Genomic DNA, 12833 nt, shown 5'->3' with positions numbered 1-12833 from the left:
CTTGTTTCTGTATAATAAGAATATTGTATACTTCTTCTATCATATCTGATTACAAGATTAAGTATTTTCATTTCACTCTTAACTCAGATGTAAGATTATGAATAAAGATCTGTAAACAGAAAGATGTTAAAAGCTCTTCATTCAATGTAAGATAGTGTAAGCTGAAGTATGTGAAGTATAATATAAAATCACTTACTTATCTACACTCAGTGAAGTGTTTATAACACTTATCTTATATATTCACTTTCTCAAAGTTATGCAAGATTTATTTGAAAAACTCATTTTATATTCATGAGAATGAATATTACTCTGAGTCTGTGAGATTCATCTTTTTATCAGTTATTTATAATAACTTCACTTTTTTATATAGAAATGTAGCAGATTTTAGAACTTGTTAAAATTCTGTTAAATATCTGTCTATAAGTTTATATTCAATTCAATAATATAATTATATCTGACTTAGTCAACTGATTGCAGCATCATTTTTTCAGTTACTATTAAAGCTTAATAGCTTCAGCAGATCTTCTGACTTGATATATTTCATACTCAGATTCTCATTCTGCACAGTGATCTCAGATAATATGTATACTTCTGAAGAGATTGTGAATAATCATGATAAGATCTTCAGATTCAGTATGATTGTCTGTCTGTGTAAACATTCAATTTTCTACTATAGGTCTAAGACCTGGTTTTCTCTATTCTTATTAATGATGATGATTATATTAGCAAAGCTCTTCATAGTGAATGCTTAATCTGCAGTGAATGTCAATTGTTGTTTGACTTTCATCTCAGCCTGTCACTGTATATACAAGGCCTTAATTTCATTTAGAATTCTTGTATGTGTACAGAGCTTTGATTTCAGTTCAGCAGTTTCAGCTGCTTTTCTTACTGCTTTAAGTAAATTGTCTGAGAGATTCTGTATATCTTTCAGTTCAGGTAGTAGAGAAGAGTGTTCATATTGACTAGAAGAAATGTTCATTTCAGTGATTTATTATTGATTGTATAATGTCTATTATTATATCATTATATGATTTCTGTTATCATTGTATGACTCTGATGATGATCACTCTCTCTTTTTATCCTTCTTTTGAGTAGGGAGCAGACTTCTTTGAATCTGGTTCACTGCTTCTCTTCTCTTTCTCACATCTCATTCATTCACATACATGGCATTTGCCTGAGTGTGAAGTTTTCCCCTAATAAGTGAAGCAGTATTAATCAGATGCTCTTTCACTCACTGCTCTTCATACACTATCTTTTGAGGTGTTTTTAGAATCACACTGACATGATAACTATGAATCACTTCATAGATGAAATTATCATGCCCTGAAGAAGTCTGCACTTCTCACTGATTTTTAGACATGCTATCAGATGTGATTCAAAGATTGCTTGAGACAGTGTATGATTACAGGCGTACGCTGGCTTCTTATATACAGTACACTAAATTAATTGATGGCTGCTATGACCTCTTTACATTCATAAGCAAGTTCAGAAGCGGCCGCGTTATTATCCGATGATCGTACATTCTTCCGAATCACAATGTCAAGAATGAGACTAAATGAGATTAAATGAGATCACTTTCTTATTTTTTCTAAGTCATAGTTTCATTTTGAGATTTGATATATAGTCACTTTGCATGTTTTTTTAATGATTAGTCCCAGCAGAATTCATGCTAAGAAATGTATGAAACCAGACTAAATGAGATTAAATGTGAAATTCATGATCCCGGCGGCCAGTCTAGAGATATATGTAAACTGAAAAGAAACTTTCTTAAGCTATAACTACTTAAGACTATCTACTGAACTACAATTTATAAAAGCTTTTATGAGTTTATCTTTGAAATTGACTTACAAGTCTGACTATATAATATAAAAGACGAAGAAGCTGTTATCTATGTAATAATGTAAGAATAAGTACTTGCAGGCAATTATTTGAATATTTACAGCTTGATGTGATATGTACTGATAGCTACTAGAAGTATTCACAGTAGAAAGATAAATGTAGAGATTAAATGTATAATAGTATTCAAGCTGAGTTATAAATGATAGTCATGAACTTCAGTCTATATAGTTATGTATAGTCAAGTGTCTATCTTTAAGACTTTGTTCTCTTTTCCTTTGTCATGATATTTCCAAATGGTTTCAAAGTATCAGAAGGTGTTAAAATACTGCAATTTATAAAGAGTTTTTATATTCTAGGCTGAAATTTTCTGATTTTGCTTATCTGAAATTGGTAAATGTATAATAGTTAACTCTATAGATATTAGAAAAACCCTGAGAACTAAAAGTTCTCAGGTAGATGTCATAGTCTCTGACTGCATACATCTATAATTGAAGAATAATAATAATAATAATGCATAGTCAAGAGTCACCAACTCTATTAGTTACATGAGAGATAGAAATAGAGATAAAGAATTTACAAGAAGTAGAATTTCTTATATACTCTCTTCTCTCTAAAGCTTTATTCATGAAGTCTTTCACTGAGTGATTTTATAGAATCAGGCTCAGTACTGTAGTAATACTCACTAAAGACTCTTCACATCTATAAAAAATCTCAGTGAGGAAAAATCTCTTGTTACTATGAAGAAAAAAGAGTCTATTACTCAGTTTCTTATTTCATGAAATTCTTTATAGTCTGCAGATCTTTCTCTGATTATTATACAGATTCATCTTATATCTTTTATTTCAGAGAGTTTTAGTTGACTCTTAATTATTTCTGTAAGATTGTTGTATAATCATTATATAGATTTATCTCACAGATAAATCACTTTCTATAAGATTACTCTTATTAAAGAGAAGTATTTATGATTTAATCTTTCATTTATTTTTATAAATTATCATTCTTTGACACTGTAGAGTTGTAAGAAATTTCTCATTCTTTCATTAACTCTGTAGAATTGTAGAATCAAGATAGTCACAGTTTGTAATCACTCTTTATACTTGTATAGAAAGATTTAGATCTGTGATTTATAATTATTCTTTATTTACTAGAGTGATCTGACTATTTTACAGAATTACTTATAGTATAAATAATTCTCTCTAGAGTAGTATAAATATCTCAGATCTGTCTGTAAAACTTTATCTTCTTTTCTCTTTTTCTATAACAGCTCTCATTTTCATAAACTGTAAGTATTCTCATTTATTTATAAAGTGTTTTCACTCAGATAATAGAGAGAGAGTGTTTCTAATAATATCTATATATTAATTCAAGAACTTTTCAAGAATAAAAATATTTTTAATTTTAATATTTTTATGAATAATATCTGACTGCTGCTGAGCTTCTTATAACTTATAAGTATCTCTGTAATATCTCTAATCACTTTCTGTTAGTTAATGAAGTAGAGACACTGTTACTTACAACAGTGTCTTCATTTCTCTCAGCTCTGTCACTGTATTCAATCTTTAGATCAGTAGTTCACTCTGTGTCTTTCTCAGATCAGCTTCTGACTCTTAGCAGTATAGTTCTACTCTTTACTATAAGTCTCTCTGTAAGTAATTTCTTACAGACTCTAGCTAATAGTCTCTGTAAAGCTTTCAGTGCTGTCAGTATTCTCTAAAGCTCTGCAGATCTATAATTATTCTCTCTCTATCTGTATAATCTCTGATCAGATATATGTAAATATATCTAGATTTTCTATCAATACTTCTCATATCACAGTGCATTTTCACAATCTCATTATTAATAGAAGATGAGTTTTCAGATATCTGTAAAATTCAAATAATTAAGACAATATAAATACTATGAATTTATAACAGAAGTTAATCTGAGTAGATAAGTTCTCTCTCTATATCTTAATAAGTTTCAGACTGAATACTTCAGCATAACTGAGAGAGTGAATATAGCTTTATAAGAGATATCTGATAATATATGCAGATGATCAGCTTTTAAGACTCTGCTGCAACTGTATACACTCTGATATTCAGCTCTCTTAAAGTCTGTACATTTCTGATAATCTTTATAGTAAATATAATAATTATCTGTACTACAGATATAATACTTTCTACTTCTTTGAAGAAGAGAATTGATAGTTATAGAGAGATTAAGTATTATAAGTGATAAGAATATAAGTATGAGTTTTCTTTATTTTTTTTATTAGTCACTAAATTGTGTTCACAGTCTGATTTTTATTTTTCTTTATTTTTTAACTTTAATAATAATATGATTTCTTCTTCTCTTTATATACACTGTGAACTGTTCATCTCAGTAGAAACTCATCATCTTTATAAACTAAAATTTATAAATAACAATGTTAATATCTTTATTATAATCAGATTCTTAGCAAAGATTACATTATTCTGACTTATCAGAATTTATAGTATAAAAGTTATATCTCAGTTTTCATAGATATCTTATCTACTTGAATAATTTTTAAGTAAACTTATTTATCTTATTAGAATACTTTTATCACTGAATTGTAAATCAGAGCTTATAATCTTACTTCTCTGAGTTAATAATTTCTTTAATCTGATATTCTCTTTCACTCTCTAATGCTTTATAAATAGAGTGATGAGTTATAGAGTTCTCTTTTAAGAATTTTTTATATTTACAGAGTAAAGAGATATAAAAAATATTATATATCTGTAACTTAAATAATAATTTTAATCTGTAGAATTATAAACTAACTTTCTTTATAATCTTATAAAACTCTGTTTATAAGAGATTTAGCTTCTTACTAGATCTTTATATAATAATATTTTTCAGACTTAGTTAGACTCTATCATCTTTCTTGAAAGTCTTTATAATATACTTAGAGTTATAGTATCTCTTTTAATACTCTTAAGTCTTTCTCAAGAATTTACAGACTTTTTCTTAAATATTCTGAATTCTCTTAGCTTATTTACAAATATTACTATACTCTATAGTATACTCTCATAGATTTATCAAGATCATCTGTAAATAAGTCTTAGTGAGTATTTCAAAGAGAGTTTTATCTGTACTAACATACTTTAAGTTATTATATATAAACTCTGTGAGTGATAATTAATACACTCAGTTATTCTGATTATAATTGACAAAGTACTACAGATACTGTTTTAATATACTTATCAGATATTCTATCTAATTATCTATCTATTAATGAAAAGCTATACTTAGATCTTACAAGATTTTTAGTATAGTTATCAGATCAGATCAGAACTCTCTTATAAAGATTAATTCTCTATCTGAGATAATATTTACAGATAATTCATACAATCAGATTATATTACAGATGAAGATATAAGTTAAATTCTTTAACTTTAAGTTCTTGTAAGTGAGTATAAAGTGTGTTATCTTAATAAAGTGATCTATTATTATCAGTATACTGTTACAGTAGATATTATATATATTCTTACTTTTAGAGAGATCTATAAGAGTGTTTATTTCTAGCTATTCTCAAGGTTTTTATAAGATGAGTAAATAAGTAAGTTCTTTATATAATCTGAATCACACTACTCATGAACTCTGATAAATAGTATAAGAATTTACTATCTTCTTCACAAGCTCTTATATCTTCAGTCAGAAGTATTTTCTTATAAGTAACTTATAAGTTCTATTATCTGTAAAATAATTTGCTAGAGAAGAGTCATGATATCTTTTAATAAGTTCTATACATAGAAACTTATTCATAGATATATAAATTCAGCTCTCTCTTTATAAGAGATTATTTAAGTCTCTTTAACTCTTTATTTATACAGAGTTAATCTCTGCTGTAAGTAGTTTCTGAATATACTGAGTATATTCAATCTTCAGTCACAGTTCTGATAATCTGAATAAAAGATCTTATAAAGACTTATACTCTGTTTTCTCTAATATCAGATCTTTTATAATACTTCTCAAAGTTTACAAACTCTTCAGATTATAGATACTCTCTCTGAAAATCTTTATAGAGATTCTCAGAGTGTTAACTCTCAGTGTTATAAAGAGAAGTTATATAGACTTGTTCTCTCTCTCTTCTTCTTCTTCTCTTATAGAAAATTAAGAGACTCTTCAGTCAATCTCTTTACAACACTCAGTTTAAGTATTTTATAAAGCTTTTCTATCTTCTCTAATCTCTCTGTATTCATTACTCTGATTTTCTTAATATAGTCAGATCTGTGAGAGAGTCTATCTGCTGAGTTCTTAGTTCTCTTAATATACTCTATCTTAAATCAGAACTCACTCAGTTTCTGAGCTCAGTGAATCTATTATTGTAAGAGTTTCTTGATTGAAGTAAACTATTATAAGCTATTATAATCAGTTCTAATAGTAATCACTATTATGAGACTCTCAAAGTAGTGATATCAGTGATAGAAGAATTTCACTATTATAAGAAGCTTCTAATTATAAATATTACAGTTAATCTCTGTAGATTATATCTTTCATAAGAAAAAGATCACTGAAACTCAGTTCTTATTTAACTATAGTTATAAGACTATTTCTGAAATTATAAAAAAGAAGATATCTGTCTTCAATCTGATTAAGAGTAAGAAATTAAAGTGAAACAGTATCACTGTATTTATGAATATCTGTTTTAATCTTATAAAAACTCTGTAAGCTTCTGAAATAAGAAAGTTCTCACAGCTCTCTCTTCTTAATAATCTTTTCATTCTTTATTTATAAAATAACTTCTTATTTTCACTCTTCAGTATATCTGTAAGAGTTAAGAAGATTCTTATAAATATAAAGATAAATTATCTATATGTGGCGGGCTGCGCCCGATCAATTATATAGACTATTCTGTTACACTTTACAGATTTCAACTGCTTCATTCTCAAATGCGTACACTCTGATTCTCAGTCATTCTCAATCACCGATCCTCGGCCGTTATAAACGCGTATAGATTCTTCCGCTCTGAAGCTTCATCACATACATCATCACATACATGTATAAATATTCACTTCAATCACTAATTCTTATACTTTCTCTCTCTTTTCCTTCTCTAACATTATTCTCTTTATTATATAAGACCTATCAATATAATATCAATCTATTTAGTGTAGGCCTCTTACACTAGAATAATGTTCATTATCTTCTTATTAGAAATGATTACTCACTGATATATCTGAACACATAACAATGTGTAAGAAATAGAGAAACAGTCAAACAGTTAAGTAGACACTGAGTTCTCGGATAGAAGCTTACTCACCAGTCACTCTGACTCTGTAATAAGATCTTATAAAGAGAATATCAGTGAAAGATCTGAGAGTTCTAATCTCAGACATATGAGATATTCATACAATTACACATTCAACAATCAATATAATCATGTCTAATGATAATATGAAACTCTTGAATGTGAGCATAGATGTGATATCACAGTGACTCTGAGTAATATTGAAATTACAATAATAATAAATAGCTGATATGCATGTAACTTAATAATATCAATATGAAGAGATTTAATAATTATCATAATAAGAAACTCATGCAATTTTAATATCTATAAAATTGAATATAAAAGTGCTGAAAGAATGCTTAGATACTCTTATATATTTCAATGCTTCTGATCTCACTCTCTACTTATCATGAAGAATGAAAATACTCATGAAACTGAGTGTAGATAGAGATGCTATCAGTTCATTAATCAATCAAGATTGATATATTAATGAATGATTGAAGAATTGCATGAAACAGAAGTTTTATTCATGAATGAAAGCATGTGAATCAGTGTTGTGAACATTTGATAATATTATTAAATATCTTGATATTCTGTTCTGAGACACTGTCATGCAATAGAAAGTGTTAGATTGATTACAGAGTATCTGATAGAGAAATACTTCTCTTACAACATTCATTTCTGACTTCAACATCAAGATTCTAGAAGCAGGTGATCAATCTTGAAAGAATTGAATAAAGATTAGTATGCTCAAGAAGACATTAACTCTTGAACTCTTATAGATTCTTATAAGTGTAGACAAAGATCAGACTTATAAAGATTTCTACACACAGCTCTGAACATTGAACAACTGTCTTATCAAGCTCAAGAGTATACAGAACAGTGATAGAAGATATTATATCTCAGCAACTCATACATCTGTGCTAATCAACCGCTCCACCACGAACTCGCTCGATTTTTCGAATAAGAACCCGCCGATAGATCCATCGAAAAGCCCTCGATCATACGAGCATTCTGACCCCATCGCCGACCGCATACCCTGTGTGGTGGTGGAGTTATTCAGCCAAACGTGAACCGGACGTTGTTCGAAACTCCTGTGTGGGATTATCCCCCGTTCTCCCCTACCACACCACAACCCCGGGCCAAAGTGCCATACAAATTGTAAGGTGAAGAGACCTAGCCATATGCACCAATCTTCTCGATTTTGGAAGATCCCCGACCTGTAGTTGTGGAGATATCTGAGGAGCGACCTCCGTGAAAACCCTGTCCATCTTTGATGTTCCAAAACACCAATGCCAAGTCTCACCCTCATACCATCCTTCCCAATCTGGCCCATCCTCAGCAGAAAAATACAAAAAGATACCTCAGTGATAATATCAAGCATATAATCAACAGACTCTTCTGAAGTGCAATCTCCACAGTCTGTTGTCAGTGTATCTAGACTTCAACACCAAGTCTCACCCTTGTACTATCCCTCTCAATCTGGCTCATCCCCGGCAGAACAATACAAAAAGATACCTCAGCAACAGCATTCAAACATAATCAGCAGACAATGAGTCAACAGCATATTAACAACTATAAAATCAGTATATCTCAAGGTCTGACTGAGCCTTTGATCCCTGTACAGTGAGATATATTAAATCTAGCTTTAATATCTCAATATTCAATAGATTCTGCAAGAGATTGAGAACAGCAACACTAGATTTCTATTGAATTTGAGAATTAACTCTATATTGATATAATCATTGACAAAGTCTTCTATTTTAAGATATAAATAACCAGTTCCTCTACATCCCGCTGACAATATTTATATTATTATATAGAAACAGACTTATATTCTCTATAATATTAAGACTCTGAAGAGGAAAAGTCTTGATAAAGAGTATACAGTAGTGCATATCTTAGCAGTTTCTATCTCATTCTTCTGCAGTGATTAATGCAAAAAAAAGATCTTAGAAATAGTTTTTTACTTCTCTTGAAAAAGTAAGGTGTTTTTCTCTGAGTTTTATACAATATTCTGACAAAGAATAAAAAACAGAGCTGTTTTCTGTCATAATTTCATATTCTTTTAAGTAAGAATTACTTTTTCAGTAACTGAAGAGCTTTCATTAATACTTAATTCTTTTTTATACTCTTTATTAACTGATTTGAGTTGCACACTTGTTGTGTGAGAAGAATTGAATGATTTAGAATAAAATTGAATAGTTTTAATCAATTTCTCTGCAAAAAATTGATTTATTTTTTGTCAGTTTTTCTCTTAAAAACTATCATATCATCTGATTCATTATTAATTGATATCATACTCTTCCTCACTGTATTTCAAGAAAGAGATTGTAAAGATTTTATTGATTTATCTCAAAAATCAATTTTAGTTTATTAGATTCTCTTCAAAAATCTAACCTAGTTACTGAACTAGTGTGAAAAAAATCAGGTGTTTTATACATAAAAGTCTTTTATTCTTCTTTTGAAACAGTCTGATCAACTTTTCATTGAGTGAGAATAATGAGTTCAAAAATACACTTAGTTAATGTGGAAAAAGATGCTTTCTCAAATGCTATTCCTGAGATTGAAATTCTGAAGAGAAGAAAGAAAGAAGAAATAGAGAAATAACAAGTTCTTGAAATACAGAAACTTGAAAAAGCAAGCAAGATTCTTGAAAAGCAGTGTCTGAGTGAGATGAATGAAGAAGTTTTATTAATTCTTCATGCTCAGACTAGACAACTACAGAAGATAATCAAGTTCAAACTTGAAATCTCAAACACAGTTCAAAAAACATTGAAAATTCCTTGTATAATCACTAACTCTTCATCTTGCTCTTCTTCTTTTTTTTCTACTTCTTCTTCTTTTTTGAATCAGAAGAAAACATATACTCAAGCAGCTGAATCTGCTATCTCTAAACCTGCTGTCTCAAAACCTGCTCAAAATCCTGAGAAAACTGAGAAGAATACTGTTCATATCTCTATTCATAGAAAAGTGAAAAAGAAAATGTAAAAAGAGAAAAACTTTCAAATCTTCAGAAATAGAAGACTTATTCTCAAAGTCTCAAACCAGGACATTCTGTAAAGAAACAAGCTAAACTCAAATCTCATTTTCAGAATCAGAAATGAAATTAATCAGCAGTTCTTTTCTTAGTTAATGACTGATATTGAAGTTCAAAAATCAGTTATAGCTTCAATTGAGTCATTATTCTTTGAAAACTTCATCATTGTGACTACAATGCCTGAATTCAGTGCTGAATTCCTTATTTAGAATAAGAATCTCTGAAAGTCAGCAGTAGAATCTTTGCTAAATACAATAATTCTATCTAAGAGAGATGAAAAGTGAGATAAATTCATTCTTTATAATATTCCAGTTGAAATTTTTAACTGTGAAGAAGAAATACTACTTCTTAAAAATGAATTGAAAGAATACAACTCTATTCAACTAAGAAAGAAGCCTGTATGACTAAATTCAATTGAGTTCAGATAAAGGAGGAGAAATGCCTCTGTTCTAGTATATATAAAAACACTTAAACAGTCAAAGATCTCTGAAGTAAGAGTAGCAGATTTGAAAATGAGAGTTCATGAATACAAAGACTCAAGAATGAATCTCAAAGCTCAAACACAGTGTTCAAACTGTCAAAGATATGAACACTTTATAATCTCATATTTTAGAGACTCAAAATGTGCATTCTGTGTCAGAGATCACAAAACTAGTGAGTATAAATGTGAAACATGCTCAAAAAGAGATGAAATATGTCAACACACTCTGCTTAAGTACTCTAATTACAAAGAAAAACATGCATCTAGCTCAAAAGAATGTATGTTTACTTCTAGAACTCAAAAGAACTGAAGAAAAGATGAAGCTTAAAGTCAATCTAGAACTGAAGAGAAGAGTCAAGTTCAGTAGACTTACAACTGCAAGCTTAAAAAGAAGAAACTCTCAACTATCTAAATCTTCAAACTTTAATTCTTCTGCTAAATGTAAACAGAATTTGAATTCTCAAACTTCTGTTAAGATTAGAGAATTGAGAAATGACTCTGATGATAAACCAGATATAATGCAAGCAGTTGAGATCCCTACTTTTCAAAATAGTTATAATCTACTATCTGATGATAGTGACTAGATTCTACTCTATCTCTACTCTCTTTTAGTTTGAATATATAATAAAAATAATAAAAAAAGTTTAAAAACTCTTCAAAAATCATATTTATTCAAAATAATGTAAATAGAAACTCAAATTGTATTTATTCTTATCTTCAAATTGCATTTGAATAAAAAGTTTATTTTATACTACTTCAGGAACTGAATTTTGATGCTGAGTAAAATTACATTATTTCTCATTCAAGCTACTACTGCTTTCTATCTCAAAAGTCTGAGATAAAGTCAAGAGTAGTGATCTATGAAAGAAAGAGATTAAGATATCAATTTAATCTAAGATTTGATATCATGTCTGACTCTGATATTCTGGTGAGTGATATTATAGATAAAGAAAATGAGTTTAATACTATACAGCTCATAAATATCTATAATGAAAAGTCATTGAAGAAAAATAACAATATCTGAACAATTAATAGAGAATTTCTGAACATAACTTTATCAAGAAACTCTATAATTGCAGAAGATTTCAATGCACATCATCTCTGATAAAATTCAGAATGCAAGAGAGTAGTGAGAGCTGATAATCTGATTAAATGAATCTTTGAGCATTCAATAGATTTGGTTAATAAGTCTGATCAACAAACATTCTTTAGAAAAGGCATGAAACAGAAGTCTATTATAGATCTAATCTTCATATCACAAAATCTAGTGAAAAGAAGACTTGTAAACTGGTTTATTAATTCAAATGAGACATCAGAATCAGGTCATGAGATTATTCAATTTAATATTGAACTGAGTGAAAAATAAATGAGTGAAAATCCTCTTCTCTCTAATCAGTATAACTTTGAAAAAGCTGATTGAAAAGCAGTTAAAGAAAGCATAAAACTGTTAAAATCTGAAAGACAGAATGAGCTATATTAGAATTCTGGTCAAGATATCTCAAATGAAATGCTTAAGAATAGAGTGAAGCTTATTACATCTATTATTCTAACAAGTGCTAGAGATAATATTTCAAAGAGAAAATCTTCTGAGTATTTAAAATCTTGATAAAATGAGAATATCTCATCTAAAAGAAAAGAATTAGCTACTGCTAGAAGAGATTGAAAGAATGATGTAATATCTGATAAAGAGTTCAAAGCTGTCAGAAATGAATATTTTTCAGATATTAAAAGAGCTAAAACAGACTGCTGGAATAAATTTCTTGAAGAAGCATAAGAAAAGAAAGTTTTTAAAGCTTTTAACTATACTAAAACAAGAAGTGTAGCAAAACTTCCAGCCTTAGAATATGAGTTTCAGAATGAATCATATACAGCAAACTCTTTTGAGAAAAAATATTAAGCTTTTATGAGAATTCTCTTTCAGAACTCACCAGATTCAGATTCAGATTCAGAGAAAGAGAATATATCACTTCTCAACTACATTGATGAAAATGACTGAGAATGGCCTGATCTTATACAAGATGAATTAGAGTCAGCTATCTTCTCAAGTTCTGTTAAAACTGCTGCAGGTTCTGATTCAATTAATCACTTAATTATTCAAAATACATATTTCTACTTAAAGAATGAATATTTTGAGCTCTGTTTCAATCTCTTGAAAAATGAATATCATTCTGAATGCTGAAGAGAAGTCACTGAAGTGATTCTTGTAAAATCTAATAGAAAAACTTCAATTCCTAAGTTAT

General features: G+C 29.0%; 1 protein-coding gene across 1 annotated transcript; it reads right to left on the bottom strand.

The window, feature by feature from the left end:
* Positions 1–7982: 7982 nt before the first annotated feature.
* BDBG_04163 (uncharacterized protein) lies at positions 7983–8408 on the bottom strand (the record flags this gene model as incomplete). Its single annotated transcript, XM_002625248.1, has 1 exon — positions 7983–8408. The coding sequence occupies one exon, from the start codon at positions 8406–8408 to the stop codon at positions 7983–7985; it is 426 nt and encodes a 141-aa protein (XP_002625294.1).
* Positions 8409–12833: the final 4425 nt, after the last annotated feature.

The sequence above is a fragment of the Blastomyces gilchristii genome (assembly GCF_000003855.2).
Source record: "Blastomyces gilchristii SLH14081 genomic scaffold supercont1.7, whole genome shotgun sequence".
Lineage (NCBI taxonomy): Eukaryota > Fungi > Ascomycota > Eurotiomycetes > Onygenales > Ajellomycetaceae > Blastomyces > Blastomyces gilchristii.
Note: the sequence above shows the minus strand (reverse complement) of the source record. Positions and strands in the feature narration are given on the sequence as shown.